The sequence below is a fragment of the Sorex araneus genome, chromosome X (assembly GCF_027595985.1).
Source record: "Sorex araneus isolate mSorAra2 chromosome X, mSorAra2.pri, whole genome shotgun sequence".
Lineage (NCBI taxonomy): Eukaryota > Metazoa > Chordata > Mammalia > Eulipotyphla > Soricidae > Sorex > Sorex araneus.
The window spans coordinates 70545416-70566036 of NC_073313.1; the positions used below are offsets into that span (position 1 = coordinate 70545416).

Consider the following 20621-nt stretch of genomic DNA (forward strand, 5'->3'; position numbering starts at 1 on the left):
CTCCCAAACAAAATAGATCTTAGATAGGAGTCCCGGATATGAATTTACAGTGGAGAAAACCATTCCCACATCCAAAAAGAAGTTAATAGTCTTGCCTTCCCACTCCGATATTTCACTGGGTTGCCCCAAACTCTTCAAACTACTGATGACTTCATTGAAGGCTACCAAAAGCTCAGGGCACTAGCAGTCCTCCTCTGGTTAAACGACTTGAACTGCAATTATCCTATTCTACTTCTTTTGGCCTCAAGGATGTTCTGACAACCAAGATCCCTTTTGACATCGCTGTCAGGGGGCTGGTGAAGTCTTATTCATATGCATATTTCTCCAGTGTTCTTTCTGGTGGCACAGTGAAACTTGCCCCTTGAGGTGGCAAAGGGTAATTTAGAGATAACTGGGTTGATTCTAAGAGCTGTAACTGAGATGATCTTCTCCTTTAGGTTGGGTTCCATTTTTAGGACCCTTTGATCTTTATCTGCTCTAAGTGCTGAAGCCTATTTCAACTGTTTGCCCAAGCTAGCCTCATGTTCAATGCATATTCCTGATAACCCCAGGAGACCTGTAGCCAAAGAGGCACCTTGGTGGGAAGACCTCCAAGCTCTCCTCTCATCAAACCTGACATCTGCTGTGGATGGGACAGAACTGACATGGAGTGAGTGAAAAAACACAAACCGTGAGCCAGAGGTCAGACACATTATGGGAGGAAACCACTGACCAATGGGGAAATATCCATTGATATGATTCAGAGAATCACCATCTGGTGGGTGAAAACAATAGGAGAAAATCCATAGGTGTGGTGCAGACGTATCAGGCCCAGGTGAAATTCTAAGGACATCTTGTCACTGAGTGCAGTTCCTCAGATACAGTGACAGAGACTAACTCAGGGAAGCTGTCCCCTGCCCAGGGCCAAAGTGAGGGAGATTAAGTAGGGAAGACTTTCTACATCAATTTCTGCTGAATTTGCCAGTGTGTAAACCCCAGAGCACAAGATGCATCTTGGTGATGAGACATTTGGATTCTTGCCAGGCCCTGGCCCTGATACTTAGAACCTCAGTATCACTGGTGAGAAACCCAATGCCATGAACCTCATAGGCCAGCCAGGTGTCTCTGTGATCCATAGGCCTGACCAGATGTTGCCAAGACCCTGGGGAATACGCATCGGGGATGAAAGATCCAAGACAGAGAGGGAATCCATGCTTGCAGCCTCGCTGAGATTGCTGGAATAGCTCTGAATATGTGCGACCCACCTTCTGCCTAGCTTGCTCATGCAAAACCTTGGACAGAAAAGGCCTGTCACCTGTCCCCATGCCCGAGAGCCTCCTTGACTGTGGTTTAGAGTTGCTGCCTGGGGGGGCAGAGCCTAAAGACACTGAAGACCCCAGGATTGTCACCACCTGGCACGGAAGTGGCTGGAGCACACAGGGCTGAAGAGCCGCCCTGTCCAGGAAGTTCCCATGATGCAGCACAGCACCTGAAGCCACGCCCATTTATAGGAGGGCAGGGTCAAAAGTGACCAGCCCTTCCGCAGAGCCCAAAGTTACCACCCGCGTCCGAGGGTGGCAGCAAATGCGGCCGTTCCCTGCATCACAGTGAGCCTAAAGTTGACCGCCATTGTGTCATGGTGCACCACAGAGCTCTTTCCCTGACACCAATGTGAATCCTACGGCACGCCTTCCCTGCCCCTCCTCTTTACCCACCCATCTAGTTTTGGTCACGTGGCTATTTGAAACCGTGCTGCAATAAATATCTGTGTGCACATAGATCTTCTAAAATTAGTGAAGTAAATAGATATGTAGAATAATTTGACAAGAAAACATAATGAAGTAGTGAAGGAAAGGATGCACAGAGGATACAGATAAGGACAGAGAAAGAAACAAATGGTGGGGAAGGTAAGAAGATGTGGAAAGGAGTAATGGCCTCACATACATCAGTGATAGAAGTATTATGATATAATATTATAAAATATTATATGTAGAAAATATAATGTTATATATAATATTATCAGTAATATAATGTATCAGTGATATGGGACTGTCATCCCATTGTTCATCGAGTTGCTTGAGTGGGCACCAGTAACGTCTCCATTGTGAGTGTTCTTGTTCCTTTTATCAGCATATCCAATACGCCACGGGTAGCTTGCCATTCTCTGCCATGTGGGCGGGATACTCTTGGTGGCTTGCCAGGCTCTCTGAGAGGGACAGAGGAATTGAACCCAGGTCAGCCACGTGTCAGGCAAATGCCCTATATGCTGTGCTATTGCTCCAGTCTATGTGCATATATATACATACATATATGTACACATATATATATACGTGATGTGTAGATATAAATATGTATGTATGAATATATATAATTTATAATTACTTTTATTTTTAATGAATCACCTCAAGATACAGTTGCAGACTTACAAACTTTCATGATTACGTTTCAGTCATACAATGATCGAACATGATCGAGTACTCATCCCTCCACCAGTGCCCATTCTCCACCACCAATGTTCTATTTTTAATTTTTTGAAACAAATCGCCATACTGTTTTCCACCAAAACCAAAGGAGTTTACGTCCCCAGCAGTGGTGAATGAAGGCTTCTTTTTTGTCCGTATTGCCATCAGATTTTGTTATTTCTGATCTTTTGTTGCTTTGATTAGCCTTTCCCTGGTAATCAGTGATGCTGTTGGTTACCTGTATGTCTCCATTGGAGAGGAGACACCTTTTACATGTGGTTGTTTTTCATGTGGGTTTTTGTTGTTGAATTTGATATCATGACTATTCACCATGTATATGAATATATATGTATTCACGTTTATATGCCTGATGGATGCTAGCTTCCTGTCATATGCAAATATTTTGGCCCACTCAGGCATACATCTTTATTTTAGTGATAGCTTCTTTCACAGTGAATATCACACTTTGATTACTATCATTTTCTTATCTGTCTTGAAGTCAGGTATTACTTATTATCAGAATACCTTTTACTTTCTTTGAGTTTTTCTGGATCATTTGCCTCCCAATATAATATTTATAATTTATACCTATAAAATAATTTTCCTGGATATTTAATGGAATATATTGAATGTAGAGTTCAATAGAAGAACTTCGATCTTGAAAATATTAATAACCTCATTTAAGACTATGGAATATCTTAATATGGAATATCTGAATTTATTTCATTTTTTTACCTTTTCCATCAGACGATTGTAGTTATGATTATATAGCTTGAATGCACAATTTGTCAATTTTATGCCTAAGTATTTTGTCTTCTTAAATAGTTTTATTTAGGAAATATAAGAGAGAGACAGAGAGAGTGAATGAGAAAGGGAGTGAAAGAGAGAGAGAAAATCCCATCAAGTAAAAGAATGGAAAGTATGCAACATAAGCTGGGATCAAGTGTATTCAGAATGGAGTACTTGAGTACTTGAGTAGTTCATTTTTGATGCTGTAATGCACATCATATTGTGTTTTTCATTTCAAATCCCATTTATTCATTGTGACATATACAGTAGGAATTGAGATTAAACTTGTATCTCGATACATTTTGAGTACCTTAAGTATAATTTGAAAATCAAATTTAGTCATTTTATATCCTTGTCCATGCTATTGTCTGTCATTTTTCATTTTTCATTTCCTGTTTTTTCACATGTATTTAATTAAATTATAATTGTTGATTATGCCAGACATAGTAAAGGGGATAGAGTTCTTGCCTTGCAAGTAGATGACCCCAGTCCTGTCCTTGACACCACATATTGTTCCCTGAGTACAGAATCAGGGGTAATTCTTAAGAACAGTTGAGTTTAGCCCATCCCCACACATACACAAAATATTATAACTGATGCTAATTTCAATTGTAGAGGAGGGTTTTTTTTACCTATTTGGAAAAAAAATGAAAATAATTAAAGAAATTGTTTTTAAAAATAAGGGAATGGCCAGAAGCCTACATTATAGAGTAAGAAATAGTTGTGAATGTAGTAAAAGGAAGACCAAAATTATTGTCTGAAAATCTAACTCTAATGATATGAGATACATATATTTAAAAGTAAATGAAAATAAAACATTGAGAAATTATCCATCATCTTCCACTGGACTAAATGCAGTTTATAAGTGTGTATCAAGTATAAAATATTGTTGAAACCACTATAGAAATTATATTAGGAAGAAAAACTGCTTTTGAATAATTATTTCAGGTAGCACTATAGCTCTGTCGTTCCGTTGTTCATCTATTTGCTTGAGTGGGCACCAGTAACATATCCATTGTGAGACTTGTTATTACTGTCTTTGGCATATTAAATATGCCATGGGTAGCTTTATAGGCTCTGCCTTGCGGGTGGGATACTCTCAGTAGTTTGTGGGGCTCTCCGAGAGGGATGGAGGAATTGAACCTGGGTCGGCCGTGTGCGAGGCAAATGCCCTATCCACTGTGCTATCGCTCCATGTGATAATTATTTTCTATGGTTTCAAATTAATTTGAAAAAAATAGTTCAGAATTTTTGGCTTTTTGCAATGCAGCTCCCATGGTTTTTTAATTTGGATTGTATTAAATTTATAAATCAATTTGGACAGGCTTGTTATCCTTACGTTGTTGAGTTGAATCCAAGGGTAAGCAAGTTTTTCCTCATGTCATCTCACAGACTTTTCAAAGGCACAAATATAATTTTTAATTCAGAGGTTTTAGACCATGGTAATTTTAAATTTTATTGAAATACATTATAGCAAACTTATTAAAGCTGCTAAGTATATCACTGATTTTTACTTGTATTTTAAATCTTTCAATATAGCTTCCTTGTAGATAATGGATTCAGAGAATGGGGGAAGTGTTTTGGTTTGAAAGCAAGAGCAGTTAATAGTGGAAATGTGATATTAAGAGGGAACTGATTTAATCGTTCATCTATTTGTTGATTTCTGATGGCTTTAGGGATGCAAATGATAGAGAATGTGTAGTAGGTGAATATCAAATTTCTGATTTAGTTGAGCATATCTTTTACTAGGAGCAATAGAAAACAAAGAAATATCAAGTAACAGGGAGTGATAAGAACGCTGAACAATCCTGGGACCAGAGAGAGGGTGTAGTGGGTAATGTACTAGCCTTGCTTGGTTCAATAGACTTACATGGTTCAATCCCAGCACTCCATATGGTCTCCAACACTACCTGGAGTGACCCTGAGCACAGAGCCAGGAGAAAAATCTTGAGCACATCTGGGTGTGGCCCAAAATTAAAAAATAAAAAGAAACAGAAAGAACGAACTGTAAAAATGCTGAGCAGATGCACAAAAATGATATTATTAGTCTATATTTTAATTTTTTTCCAAGCTCTCATTTGTAGTTTAAGCAATTTTTTCTGTACTTTGAAATAATATTGCTGAATGACAAACATTTGTTTGGTTTATTTTATTTGACATGGGTGAAGGAGAGCAGAATCCATGCTAGGAGTCTAACCTAGAGACTCAGAAAACAGATACATGGTAAGGACTGCCAAATCACATTATTTCTTTTTTGTTTGTGTTTTTTGATTATATCCCACAGTGATCAGGTCTTACTCCTGACTCTGAGTTCAGTGATTACTTCTGCTTGGCTCTGATGACCATCATGGGTGCTGGGAATTGAACCCATGTAGGCTGCGTGCAAGGCAAGAGGCCTGCCCCCCAATTATCTCTCTGCTCCTGCCAAGCCATGTTCTTAACTTCTCAAATACAACATTTAATTTTTTGCTTAGCACCAAATAAGGGTTCATAAATATGTGTTCAATGAACAGCAAGCATTTCTGTGTAGTTCTCTACATATTTTCACGGTATCTCTATTGCTATAATTTCCATAAATGACATATTCCCCATGTACAATGAACATTCTATTGACTTATTCCCATGATTCATTTCTACCCTTGGCACTTTTATATTGCTTATCCTGATATGGCATCCATGAGCCAGTATGATTTCATAGGATATTTTCATCCCATCATTGGTAGTTGCTTATGGGACAGGAAACCAAGATGAAGAAGATATATTTCCTGTTGACATGGTGAAAAGTACACGAATATACAATTTCAACATCCTAAATGACCCTTATAGAGGAGTGTATGTACTGTAATTGAACACAAAGTTTGCACATCTAACCTCCTCGGGAAATCATGTAAAAATAACTAGAATAACGTAAAGTGAACAGCATACAAAGGTACTGTGATATCCATGAAGACAAAGAAATCCGTGTGGGTTGAGCTTGATAAGGGTTATGAAGTAAATTGTGTAAGATAGCAAAAACTCTGTAGGCCAATACTTATGAGAATTTTTATTATAACTCTGGGTAATTAATTATGATTCTAATGTTAGAGTTAAGGACAGGGATGGAGGTATAGAACAGTTATGTAAGTTGATACATGTTTTAGGGGGAAAGATTATGGATGTACGAATGAAGAAATAAAATAGCAGTATATATCTTCAAAATTGATGAGCTAGGCATGCTACTCCTGCACAAATTTCTATAGTTTGTGGTGCTATCTTCTTGGGCTGATTTTCATTTTCATTATTAAACAAAGTGTATGTGACCCGATACCCCATTTTTATTGATGTAACATTAATTTATAAGAATAAAAATGTTTCAGACATCGGAGAGTTCAGCAAGAACTACCCAGATGTGACTGTTTTAATTTAGAGACTTGATATTGCATAGAAAAAAAGGTCATTGAAAATAGATGATGCCAAATTTAACAAATTAATTTCAAGAGAGCCAGATGACTCTCATTGCAAAATTCTGGAGAGACTCAACTGTACTTCTACCAGAAAAAAATGTAGATTCTATCGTTACCAATATGGCAGAGCCTAGCAAACTACCCATGGTGTATTTGATATGCCAAAAACAGTAACAACAAGTCTCAAAATGGAGACGTTACTGGTGACCGCCCGAGCAAATCGATGAGCAACAGGATGACAGTGACAGTGACAGTGACCAATAGCTTAATAAACACTCATCTGGAGGAAAATAAAAATCTAGACTGAATGTGAGAATTGTAGACCAGGCATCTGACTTTGAAAGAATAATTATGAAAAATATCTGAAGAAGACTTTGTTAAGGTCTTCATGATCTGCCACTACCTTTTCCACTAGCATAAATCTTGACTAACACAAAAAAGCTTTTAAATCAAAGCAAGTAGAGCTAGAGTCCAAAGAACTAGTCTGTGAGTAAATTTTCCATGAAACATTTTACAACTTTGGAAACTGCATTTTAGAAAGCTTTCAAAGAAAGTTGATAATTATATTTGTTTCAATCATTCCCTAGTTTTGTATTGTTAAGGTGAAGATCCTAGTGAATTGCAAAGTATTTCACCTTCTCTTAAGACAATTAAAGTTAGAAAATGACCCAAATTGGGAATACTCTTAAATTAATTAAATCAGATACTTACATGATTTTACATCTCATCATACAGATAAGGTAATTAATGTCCAAAGTGTAGAGTGGTTTATTGAATTCTATCTAGTACTATTGACAGTTATTAAAATCATATGCCATTTCCTGCATCTTGAATGTTTTCTTGGCATTCTGCCAAGATACTTTGACATACATTATCTCATTATTAATGTAATCAGACAATGAATAGAGACTTGAAAAACACTTACCCTGTTCAAGGTAACAAAAGTTTTATATTGGGCTCAAGATAACACAGACTTTGTATTGGCTTGTTATTTGTATTGTATGTGAAGGTGTAGATATGGGATTCAAACTTGGGTGTGTCTACTTTCTGCCTCTATTTCTATCCACAATGTTGTATTGCTTGGCCAGACCAGATGAATAATACTCCCAGTGCTACATTCTCCCTCATATTTCCAGCGATTGATATTAGTCATTGTATTGTGACAAATGCAGAAATTAACTGGGTTTACACTCTTAAAGATTCACGTATAGAGTATGTGTTCAACTACAGTAACAAAAATAACCAATTGTGTTGGAAAATAACTGTAACTGGCCAATTCCCTTCCTCTAGCTGTAAGGTAATTCTGCCAGTAAGAATTTGACAAGCTTCCAGTTTGTCTTTAAAGACACAGATGAACAGGTAGAACAACTTGTATAACAGTAATACCTACGTAGTTACTTAAGAGTCTTAACTGGAGGAAGATGTTACCTACAATAAAATGGTTGAAATATGCTCTTTTCAGTTTTTTAAAACATTATGAATCAGATAGCTCTCCAGTATTTTGAGTAATAACAATACCTTGACTTTGTATAAAAAGAAAATGACATATGAAGTGGTGATTCAGTGCTTCATGTATTTGCATAAGTCTGCTCATTCTTCTGCCTGTCTTTCCTCTACATTTTTCTTTCAAACTTTCTTTTGCTCTGTAAGTCATGTGATTGGGGGGGAGGAGGTATTTTGATTCAGGGGTCACACTTTGTGTGTTTCAGGGGCTACTCCATACAGTTCTCATGGGTTTTTCTTGGCAGTTCTCAAGGATATTTGAAGTGCCAGGGATAGAAATTATGTCTCCCCCATGCAAAGCATATGCTTAATACTTTGAGCCATCTCTCAGGCCTATAGCTCTGCGAGTCTGTGTGTTTGTGTGTTGTGTATGCTTCCAATTGCTTGGTCAGTGGTGTTTCATCTTTAAGAAGCCTTTATCTTCTATCTTCAATGTCATGGTGGGTTCCGGCTTTGTTTTCATCCGTGTACATTAGGACTCATGTCTTATGTTGGGGTCTTTAATTCATATTGTTTTCCAACAATGGCTGAACAGGTTAGAATTCTCACCAACAATGAATGAGAGTTCCTTTCTTACTGCATCTGCACCAACACTGGTAGTTTTTGTTCTTTTTTGATGTTTTCCAATCTCTGTGGTGTGAGATGATAACCAATTGTTATTTTGTTTAGCATCTTCTTGATGATTAGTGATGTAGAACATTTTATCATGTGCCTTTTGGGCATTTGTATTTCTTCTTTGAGGAAATTTCCTTTATTTATTTATTTATTCATTCATTTATTCTCTCCATTTTTTTGATGAGCTTAGATGAATTTTTTTCTTGTACGGTTCTACCAGTGCCTTGTATATCGTTGATATTAACCCTTTATCTGATAGGTAAATGTTTTTTCCCATTCCACGAGCTGTCTCTGTATCTTGGTCACATTTTTTTCTTTTGAGGTGCAGAAGCTTAGTGCTTCTTAATGTCAAACTTGGTAACGGGCATCCTTCAACTTAAAATTTTATTATTTAAAATGTATTATTTGAGTGGCTAGAGCGATAGCACAGCGGGTAGGGCAATTTTCTTGTACGCAGTCAAAGCCAGGTTCGATCCCCAGCATCCCATATGGTCCCCCAAGCACCACCAGGAGTAATTCCTGAGTGCATGAGCCAGGAGTAATCCGTGCGCATCACTGGGTGTGACCTAAAAAGCAAAAATAATAATAAAAATGTTTTTATTTAAGGACTGGAGCAATAGCACAGCAGATAGGGCATTTGCCTTGCATGCGGCCAACAAGGGTTCGATTCCTCCATTCCTCTTGGAGAGCCCGGCACGCTACCAAGAGTATCCCGCCCACATGGCAGAGCCTGGCAAGCTACCCATGGCGTATTCAATATGCAAAAATCAGTAAGAAGTTTCACAATGGAGACATTACTGATGCCCGCTCTAGCAAATCGATGAATAATGGGATGACAGTGCAGTGCTACAGTGCTATATGTGTGTGTATATATGTATATGTATATGTATATGCATATGTGTACATGTAGTTTGCCTTCAATCAGCTGTACTCATGCAAAACCAGAAATATTTGTTATAGGACTCTAAGTCAGCTTAAATCCATGCATTAGGGAATGCCTTAATTGTACCATGGAACCTTGTTCAATCCTCCTAGAAATGTTGGGCTTGCTGTTCTTGGGTTGGCTCTACCCTAGAGGAGAACAGATCCTGCATCAGGTGCTTGGGTAGATGCTGATAACTTACTACAGTCTCGTTTGCTCAGAATTAAGTGAAGTGGTAGGGAACAATAAAACAATCTCTAGCTTATTCAGAGTCTGGAAATCAGGGCAAAAGCTACCCCTTTACAAATACCTCACAGCAAAAATACTCAGCATCTTCCTAAGACTTTGAAAGTGAGAAAATGCATTCCTAATTGGTGTCTTGTGCACAAATGCAATAATTTCCAAGGCACTGTGGATGACTAGAAAACATTGAAACTAAAAATTATATCCAAACTGTCTAAACTTCCACCGTTCTCTGAATAGTAAACCCAACCCCCCTTTGACCACTTGCAGAGATGTATTTTCTTTGCTGCTTTCTGGGTAAAGACTGTCTCCATGAGTCACCAGCAGTTTGGCTTCTTCAATTCTTTCCTCATCACAGCCTAAGCCTGGAGAAGTGTTCCCCTTCGTGTCTTGGATATTTGTGGATGCTTTGTAGGACAGAAGAAAATGAATCATCTTCAAGTTACCCTCGGCTGAGGCCTTGCACATTGCTGTGGCCTCATAATGGCCCTTAACATCTGGGTTAGTTCCTCTTTCCAGTAACAGAACAACGATCTCATGCATGTGTGGGGAGACTGCATCACGTAAAGGAGTCCAGACATTGTGATTGACAGCATTCGCTTGAGTTCCTTTTCCCAGGAGGGCTTTTACAATATCATCCGGGCCAGCAGAAACTGCAATGTGAAGAGGACAGCAGCCTGCATCGTCTTTATCATTTACTGGCTCTCCCATTGCAGCAAGAATTCAATGAGGTCTGTATGGCTGGCTGAGCACGCCCAGTGTAATACAGTTCTGCAATCCTGTTCAGTTTTAGTAGCCAGGGATTTATCGGCCAGAAGCCTCTCCTTCAGCTCCTCCAGCTGTCTGGTGGAGGCCAGGTTGCAGACCATTAGTTTTCCTACACACCCCTCCAGTTTTCCTTCCCAGCATTTCTGCCGGAATTTCTGCTTTTAATTGCTGGAGAACTTTTTATGTTGCTGTCCCAAATGGCTGCACCAAGTCAAATTCTCACCAGTAGCCATAAACATATATTTGATATTACTAGAAAACTGATAGGCTAGTTGTTATCTCCTGTTTACAGAAAAAGCCTCAAAAGCTTGACATTTCCCTGACTTGACAAGTTTATGTGAGGAGGCAAACTTGCTCTAACCAGGAGGGTAGAGATCTAAGATTCATGGTTGCCCTGTGCCAATCTGCCTGGTGCAAGATTTCCCAGGAGAGTATCTTGGGTTTAATCACTCAGGACCTTCTCTTTACATTTGAACCCTTTCCCCCATTATTTATCTGTGTTTTCAACACCTGTTTGGACGCTTAGTAGCTAATAAGAATATATTTAGTTGCACTAAACTACATGTGCTACTGACAGCTAATATAGGACATCATAGAGAGGATATTTGGAGGAAGATGGTAAGTAATGCTAATGAGCAAAAGGAAGGGAATCATTTGCATAAACATACATATGGGGTTTTCTGAAGTGCTTCATAAAAGTGTCCAGACATATACCTTTAATGATACTGCTCTGCCAGCATGCATGGAAAAAAAATAAATTACCTGAGAGCTAATCCAGTATTTCTTGGTAACCAGTTCCCTTAGCAAATGCAGTATCTTAAGGCAACTCATGCCATGCCAGGTTGAGATTAGGGTACACGTGTGCCTCTCCCTTTGCTCACCCTCATTTCACTAAAGGATTGGAAAGTGTCACTCCCATTTGGTCCTTGGACTCATTCTGTCATGAAAGCTAAGACAGAAAACTAGCTGTGAATGCCAATAAATGTTTAAAACATTTCATTTCAGCGAAAAGTTCCCCCTTGATTTTTACTGTCAAATACTGAGCATCGCCCAAAAAGTTTCCAACTCTGTTGAAGACATGAGCACTGCATTGTATTCTTACCCTTTTGAGTCAGAGCTTGGTAGATCAGGAGACAGAAAAATTAATCAAAGAACTAAAGCTGCTGGGATGAAAAACTTCACACCGTATATTTAATAACTGGTACAGTTTTGGATGTGAACATATAGTGTCCATTGAAATGTAAAGGCTTAGCTTTATCAACTATTGGGATTATTAAACATATCTGAAGACCTTCCCAATATTTGGTACTTATAATTCAAATCCCTTTATCTTTAATTTCTATCCTTATAAATGCAGGAGGAGAAAGTGCATCCTCGTCCTTTTTCCTGATCAAAGATTTTGCTGCCTTAATTAATCTTTACTTTTCCCCTCAATTCATTATTTGCCTGTTACTAGTTTAATTGGAGCTACTTATTGTCTGCTCTGAAATTCTGCTTCCTTACAGAACCCATTTTCTTTTAATAAACAGAACCAAAGGTGAATTGCAAAACATAATTTTCTGTCAATTTTGGGGCACTCACTTATGATATAGTAAAAAGTAAATTCCTTTCTTGATTTCATTTTGTTTAAGATTGGTAATATTCTTCTTGATTATTAGTATTCTGGTCAGCAATTTACTTTAGCTTTAATTTTAAAAATGCATAAGGCTAAATTAAAAGTTGGGAAGACTTTGGGAATGATAATTCAGTAAGCATCCATGTAAGATGTGATACCAAACCATTAATCATACATTAAAACATTTGCTAGCTATGTTATGAACAGCATAATCTAATATATAGTTTCCCAAAGTGGGCTGTAAACCCTCTAGCGAACACTGGAGTAATTTAGAGCTACAGAAGCTTCTGAGAGCCAGTGTCTTACAGAAGGAAGGTAGATTTCCAGGGGGACACCAAGTGCCCTTTTAGATCTTTTTGACTCTTTTCAAAAATTGTTTTGTTTTGAGCCACACGATTAGTCTCAGGATTTATTCATGGCTCTGTCCTCAGGGATCAATTCTGGCAGGACTTAGGGAACCATATGAGTTGCTGCAGACTGAAGCTGCATTGCCCATGTGTAAGGCAAGCACCCTAAGCAATGTGCAAACTCTCTGCTCCAATTACTTAACTGGTTTTTCTATGCATTTCTCCTTATAAGACAAAATGACAAATGTAATTTATCAAAAATTTAGTATTCACAAGAAGCATTGAGGTAGATATCACAGACACCACACATTGTACATTCACATCTCATGTCTTACCTCTTCCAATCTTTTCTTTATCTTGCTTTTTACTATTGTTTTTGTTTTAATGTTACAGTTGGCATATGCTCTATATTATGTACCTGTTCAAACATATACAATTTTTAAGGTTTTGATGTATAAGCATCAACAAAATCATCACCAAAATGGCTGGAGATATAGATATTGGGTAAGGCAATTGCCTTGCACATAGCAGAACTGAGTTAATTCCCAGCATCCCTTATGGTCCAACAAACTGAATAATACAGATGTCTGAGCACAGAGACTGGAATAATGCCTGACTACCACAGGCACTACAGGAAAGTCATCACCTAAGACACTCTCCTACTGCCTGGTTTCATATCTAATCTGCCTCTTCCTCATTCCATTCCTACATTTATTGAATATCTGCTCCCTGTTATGATTTAGGTGGCAGGCTTGGCACTGGAACTGAACCAAACTAGAGCTCTACTTCAAGGGAATCGTAACTAACAAAGAGCAGAGAAATATGAACTGAGTGCATGTGGTATGATTGTTACTGCAATTTAAGATATTTGGGGAAGAATCATGGAACACTTACCTGAGATTATTTTTGTACAGTGTCTCAGAGAAAATCTAAGGAAAATAATGGCAGTCAAACCTTTCTGAATGAATCACAATGGGAACTTTTGTCTACACTGGTCGTGAAGTCTTTCTGGAAACAATCAGAGGTGAAAATACTCGGAGGTCTGGACAGGAGCTGCCAGCGCCGTGATGGGTAGTAGCTGGAGGGCGCTCTGGAGAGTTTGGCCTATGCAATTTAAGCTGCTCCTGCCCCTCCTTTGTACCCCCTGTAAAGCTGCAGTGATCTGGAGAATAGTAGCTGAACTGCAGGTTTAAGAACCCAGTTACTTAAGTTAGGATCCTGGTTCCTTCATCAACTAGCAACATAATTTAGGCAGGTTATATAACCTCTTCCTGTCCCAGTTTGTTCAACAGTAAGTCTCATCTGGTTGTTAGGAATAAATAATTCAATATATTAAAAGCACTTAGGAAGTTTTGAGGCCCTAATCAGTATTCAAATGAATGCTAATGATTATTGTGATTAATTTATCTCCTAGCAATGTCCTGCTATCTTCATATGCCTCTCCTTCCTCCTTAGACCTGCTTCCCCTCCCTTCTTAACCTACTTACTTCTTACCCACACTTTCTGTTAGTCATTGCAACCTTGGCAGTACCTGACATGAGCAAGTGCGAGCGTAAATAATGAGGAAATAAGGGATTTAGGGCAGAGCATTAAGAAGCTGCAGAATTTGAGGTTTTTGAAAAGAGAATGGAAATAGCAGCAATGTAGCACCAGACAGGTTGGAGGAAAACTCAAAACATTGGTATCATGCAAACCATGGCCACAAGGCCTATGAGTAAGGAGTAAGATGAGGTTACCGAGAACCACTGTGGTGTAGAGTTCACATTATACATGTTCCATAGTATGTTTTGAGGACTAAGAAGTTACTTCTGACATGAACAAGAGCAGCTGCAGTGACATGGTGATACTAAAAAAAGATCGTGGGAAATCAAGAAATGGCTGGAAGCGGACAGGATAGAAATAACTATAAAATCCAGTAAAATGGTACTTCTTTGAGAAATTTGTGGGGGAGACATGAGGAATCGGGATGGATGGAGATAGTCAAAGATGGGGTGTGAGGAGATTGGGAGATGTGTTCAAGGGAGAAAACTGACTTCTCAGAGGGGGCAGATTTAAGAATAGACATCAGTATATATCAGGTGAACCTTCAAGGGGAGACTGTGTAGCTGTTTGTCTTTTGAATGGTGGTTTTATAAAAAGGCTGTTTCCAAGGGACATCATTTTCTTGGTATGCTCAATGAGAAAAGCCTTAGATGTTGATGGTATTTTTCATGGAACCATACTTCTCTGGTGGAACTTTGTTTTCACCATTCCCAAAGAGCTCAGCACTTGAATCTCAAAGAAATGTGGTCTTGGGGCTGGAGCGATAGCACAGTGGGTAGGGCATTGGCATTGCACGTGGCCAACTCGGATTTGGTTCTCAGCATCCCATATGTTCCCCTGAGCACCTCCAGGAGTAATTCCTGAGTGCAAAACCAGGAGTAACCCCTGTGCATCGCCAGGGGGGATCCAAAAAGAAAAGGAAAAAAAAAAGAAATGTGGTCTTTATGCGTGTGAACTATTTCAGGGCTAGAGATAGGACAGTTTATTCTTGGTTTTATCATTTTCTGAAAACTCATTTCCAGGTGCTATTATCTATCTACCTGCAACATTAGCCCTAAATATTTTTTTCCCTTAAATCGTTAAGAAATATATGGGTGAATGTCCAATTATTTTCTGTTTGGGTCACACCCGGTGATACACAGAGGTTACTCCTGGCTCATGCACTCAGGATTTACTCCTGGCAGTGCTCAGGGGACCATATGGGATGCTGGGAATCAAACCCGGGTCAGCCGTTTGCAAGCCAAATGTCCGACTCGCTGTGCTATCGCTCCAGCTCCAAAAGTCCATTTTTTATAGCTACTTTTCCCATTGCCAGCAGGAAATAGTTTACTTTCAGTGCTAGAGTCTATCATAGCTGTTATTTTAAGGTAATAATTTGGATTTGAGATAGGTTCATGCACAGATATTTTACAGATTCAATGTAATCAGCATTAAAATTCCTATGGGAAAATTAAGTTAAATGACTCTGAAATTCTGTAAGTACATAGAATAAATTCTGTTAACAACTTTCTATAATCATAATTATTGTCAAATTGATTAAACAATCCTAAGATGCAATAACATGGCAGGTATTGCATTTTCAGCTTTTTAAGTTGTACCATATCACTGTATAACCACCATCCCGTTGATCATCGATTTGCTCGAGCAGATGCCAGTAACGTCTCCATTAGTCCTAGCCCTGAGATTTTAGCAGGCTCTCTTTACTAATTCTTCCCAGCAGTGCCACATTGGAGGCTCTTTCATGGCAAGGGGAATGAGATCCATCAATCTTACTGTATTTGGCATATTGAATAGCCACGGAGAGCTTGCCAGTCTCTGCCATGCGGGCCGGATTCTCATGGTTGTTTGCCAGGTTCTCTGAAAATGTGAACTAGACTATAAAAGGTTGCTTCTGGGAGCTTTGTTTTATAGTCTCTGGATCTTGGCCATTGATGGGAATTACACAGTGATGCGGACAGTTTGTGGGTGTGGCTGCCAAGCTACTGGAAAATGGGGGATCTGGGTAGAGGAGACCCAGTCCCAATTTAAGCAGGCTTGGAGATCTCAGCCCTGGGTCCTGCGCACCTGGGTTCCTCTGCTGGTTCCTTCATGCGTGAGGCTTGTCCAAACGTGTAGAGAGTGGCCTTGAGCATAGCTGTGGCTGGGTACCAGAGGTCATTGGCTGCTGGGGCTTTGCTCAGGGTGCAGAGGAAAACTCAAGGGGCCCAGGTTAAGACAGCCAGGCGGGGGTAAGAGACTCTGTTTGCAAATATATTTCTAGAAAACAAATGAAGACTGTAATATCCTACTGATATATATGTATATATATATCACAAACATATCAGTGAAAAAATATATATATATCAGTGTAATATTCCATGCATCTATCTATGATATATCAATAGGTATATATGGTAATATACTTATATGTATTAGCATGCAATATATTTTTGATTCTAAATAATTATAAGCACTGTCATGTAATGTTTTATTTGAACAATTAGTTTTAATTATTTTTCTATGACAATGTCTTATAGAGTGTATTATTTCTACATGCTACTTATAGTACCTTATTTCTTTGAAAAAGATGGCCACAAATCTTGATAATATTATGTATTTGAGTAATACATAGATGATAAAACAGACTACTAGTAATAATAGACCTATCTCTTTTATTTCTTGGGAATTTAAGATACAACTTCTATTAGGACAAAATGTATTTATTCTGTGCTTGAATAAGAATGAGTCCACCTCAAAATTTATGTCAGGAAAGTATTTACTGACAAAGGTTCAAAAATAATATGTGACAGAAAAATATGAATCTGACTTGGTTTTAAGAAAAAACTTACAAACAACCAAAATTATACCATAAAGCTATCATAATCAAAACTCTGTGATAATGGATTATAGAATCACAGTCCAATGAAACATAATAAGAGCCCAGAGAAAACCCCTCAGATATATGGAAATGATCTGGGTGCATGAGGTGAACTAAGAAAAGACTCTTCAACAAATGTTGGCAATGGTGGATGATAGCAAGTAAAAAAACTGGGACAATATGTCACACAATTCAAAAAGGTTAACACAAAGCTCATTAAAAGCCTTCAGATAATACAAGAACCCATAAAATACATTGAGGAAAAGATAGTGAGATATATCCAGGATATGGACCTCAGAGGCGGCTTCAATAATTAGGCTCCAAAGGAAAAGATAACATAAACAACAAAACATATGTACAAGTGGACCCACAGCAAATTAAAAGGGTTTGCATTACAATAGCATCTTGGGCTAAAATTAAACTATGCCCTTCTTAATGGGAGAAAAGTTTTGCAAACAATTATTTATACAAAGGAATAATAGGCCCACTCACCACAAATAATCAAGGCATATAATTTACACACAGAGCTCAACTACCAAAAGAATCAATTAACCATCACAAAATGGTGAGAGGAGATAAACCCAAGTTTCCTCAACAAAGATATATGGATGTCTAGTAGGCTTATGAGAACGTGCATCATCATTTATTATTAGGAAGATGCAAATAAAAGCAGTGATAAATCATTTCATACCAGTGAGGATGGCCTAAATCAACAGACTGGAAAAAAACAGTGCTGGCAAAGATGTGGCGAAAAAGGAAGTCTCTTATTGATGGGGAGAGTATCATCTGGTTCAGTCTCTATTGAAGGCAGTATTGAGACTTCTCAGAAAATTTAGAATAGAACTTCCATATTACCCAGTAATTCCTCTTAGTATATCGCACATCCCAAACACAGCATTTATTCAAAGAAATATGTACACACCTATGTTTATTCTAACAATAATCAGGATGTGGAAATATAGAAACAAACCAAATGTCCAACAACATAGAATGGATAAAGAAAATGTAATATATGTATATAATATACATGTATAAATATACTCACACAATGTATATTATATAGCTACAAGAAATGATGAAATTGGGGTCAAGCAATAGTACAATGGGTAGGACACTTACTTGCACACAGCTGGCCTTTTTTTGAAAATAATATGGATATTTCTTCAAAAACTAGAAATTGAGCTTCCATTTGACCCAGTAATGCCACTTATGGGAATATATACTGATAGTGCAAAAAAGTACAGTAGAAATGACATCTGCACCTGTATGTTCATTGCAGCATTGTTCACAATAGCCAGAATCTGGAAACAACCCAAGTGCCCGAAAACAGACGACTGGGTAAAGAAACTTTGGTATATCTACACAATGGAATGCTATGCAGCTGTTAGGAAAAATGAAGTCATGAAATTTGCTTATAAGTGAATGGTCATGGGAGTAACATGCTAAGTTAAATGAGTCAGAAAGAGAGGGATAGACATAGAATGACTACACTCATTTATGGAATATAAAACATTGTAATATGAGACTTACACTCAGAGACAGTAGAGACAAAGGCCAGGCAGATTGCTCCATGGCTGGAAGCCTGCCTTATGAGTTGGGGAAGAAGGCAGCTGTGATAGAGTAGGGATCACTAAGTCAATGATGGTCGGAGGGATTTCATGGAATGGGAGATGTTTGCTGAAAGTAGATGAAGGACCAAACATGATGGCCTCTCACTCTCTGCATATCAAACCATAATACCCAAAAGTATAGAGAGAGTAAGAGGAAAATTGTCTGCAATAGAGGTAGGGGGAGGGGTGAAAATTTGCATCTTCCTAATAATAAATAATGATGCACGTTCTCATAAGCCTACTTTGTATAAATTAGTTCAAATGGGGGCAGGGGTGGGATACTGGGGACATTGGTGGTGGAAAATGTACAGTTGTTTGATCATTGTATGACTGAAACTCAAACATGAAAGTTTTGTGACTGTAGCTTGTGGAGTTTCAATAAAAATAATAATAATAAAAGAGATAAAGGAGAATTATTCTCAAGTCCAACAGATGCGAAAGTATGGAGAACAGTGCAGTGGTTTGGAAATATTGCAGCCTTGATTTCCAAGGTGTTTTTTTAAAGATTATTTTTTATTGAATCACTATGAGACAGACCCTTACAAAGTCTCTCATATTTAGGCTTCAATCATACAGTGTTCCAATATCCATCCCTCCACCAGTGTGCATTTCCCAGCACCAGAGTCCCCAGTTTTTCTTCCTTTGCCTCCCCTCAGCTTGCCTCTTTGGCAGGCAGTTTTCTTCTCTCTCTCTCTCTCTCTCTCTCTCTCTCTCTCTCTCTCTCTCTCTCTCTCTCTCTCTCTCTCTCCCTCCCTCTCTCTCTCTTTTCCCCCCACTTTTGTAAATTGTGGTTTGAAATACAGATACTGAAAGATTATCATTTATATCCCTTTGCCTACTTATCCTACTATTATTGTCACATTGTTCCTTTCTCTATCTTTCATTCCACACACTTGTGGTGGATTACAGTTATTGACCTAGCCGCTGTTTTCCCTAGCCATGAATATGCACCCCTATGTTAATTGTAATGTTCTTCACAACAGCCAGAATCTGGAAATGACCTGAGTGTCCAAGAACAGAAGAATGGATAAAGAAACTATGGCACATGGAATATGAGACAGTTGTTAGGAACAATGAAGTTATGAAATGTGCCTATAAATGGATTGACATGGAGAGTATCATGCTGAGTGAAATGATTCAGAAGGAGATGGACAGCTATATAATGACTGCATTGATTAGTGATATATAGTAGATATATTAGATATATATGTGATATAATATATCTAATATATGCATATATATATTAGAAGACGAATATTGAAAGCACTTTGGAGGCAGACTTACTTCTTTGGGAAAACTTAGTCTTTCCCAGAAAATTATAAATTAACATGATGCTGATGTCAACCCTACTTTCCTTAAATTTTACTAGACTATATTTTTACACATTTCAAAAATTACTTTCCCATGATCATCTAGATTAATATTTGGCCAAACAACTGGGCACCATAGCTTCGTCAAGTTGACACCAAAATTTAGTCTTCACACGGTTACAAACAGAATGCTTATAAATTATTTATAGTGTTACCTTTTCAAAAATTGAAAATGATAATGCATTTTCTTAACTTTATTAACTTTTGCATTGATTTTGTCACTGGTTTATTAGAGAATATAGCTTTATACATCCTGGTAAAAAATCCAGCATCTATTAATATGATCATAGGATTGTTCTCTTTTTGTTGATAAGATGCATTGCAGTGATTTGCATATGTTGATCCATCTTTGCAACCCCAGGAACCCCAGGATGAATCCCACTTGGATGTTATGAATAATTCTCTTGATGTTTTTCTTGATTTGATTTGACAAGGTAATCAAGGTTATCTCCTTTTTTTTCTTGGTAAGTCAGCTGAGGCGTTTATCGATTTTATTGATCCTGCTAAAAAACCATTTCTTGGTTTCCATGATCTTTTGCATTAAGACTTCCTTTTG

At 38.1% G+C, this 20621-nt stretch overlaps 1 protein-coding gene across 1 annotated transcript in view; it reads right to left on the minus strand.

Annotated features, from left to right (window-relative positions):
* Positions 1 to 10148: 10148 nt before the first annotated feature.
* The window catches only part of LOC101543290 (26S proteasome non-ATPase regulatory subunit 10-like), an 86438-nt gene continuing 75965 nt past the window's right edge, over positions 10149 to 20621 (minus strand). The window contains 3 exon segments of the mRNA XM_055121103.1: positions 10149 to 10666; positions 10669 to 10879; positions 13721 to 13867. Of these exon segments, the coding sequence (XP_054977078.1) occupies positions 10149 to 10666; positions 10669 to 10879; positions 13721 to 13867 (876 nt within the window).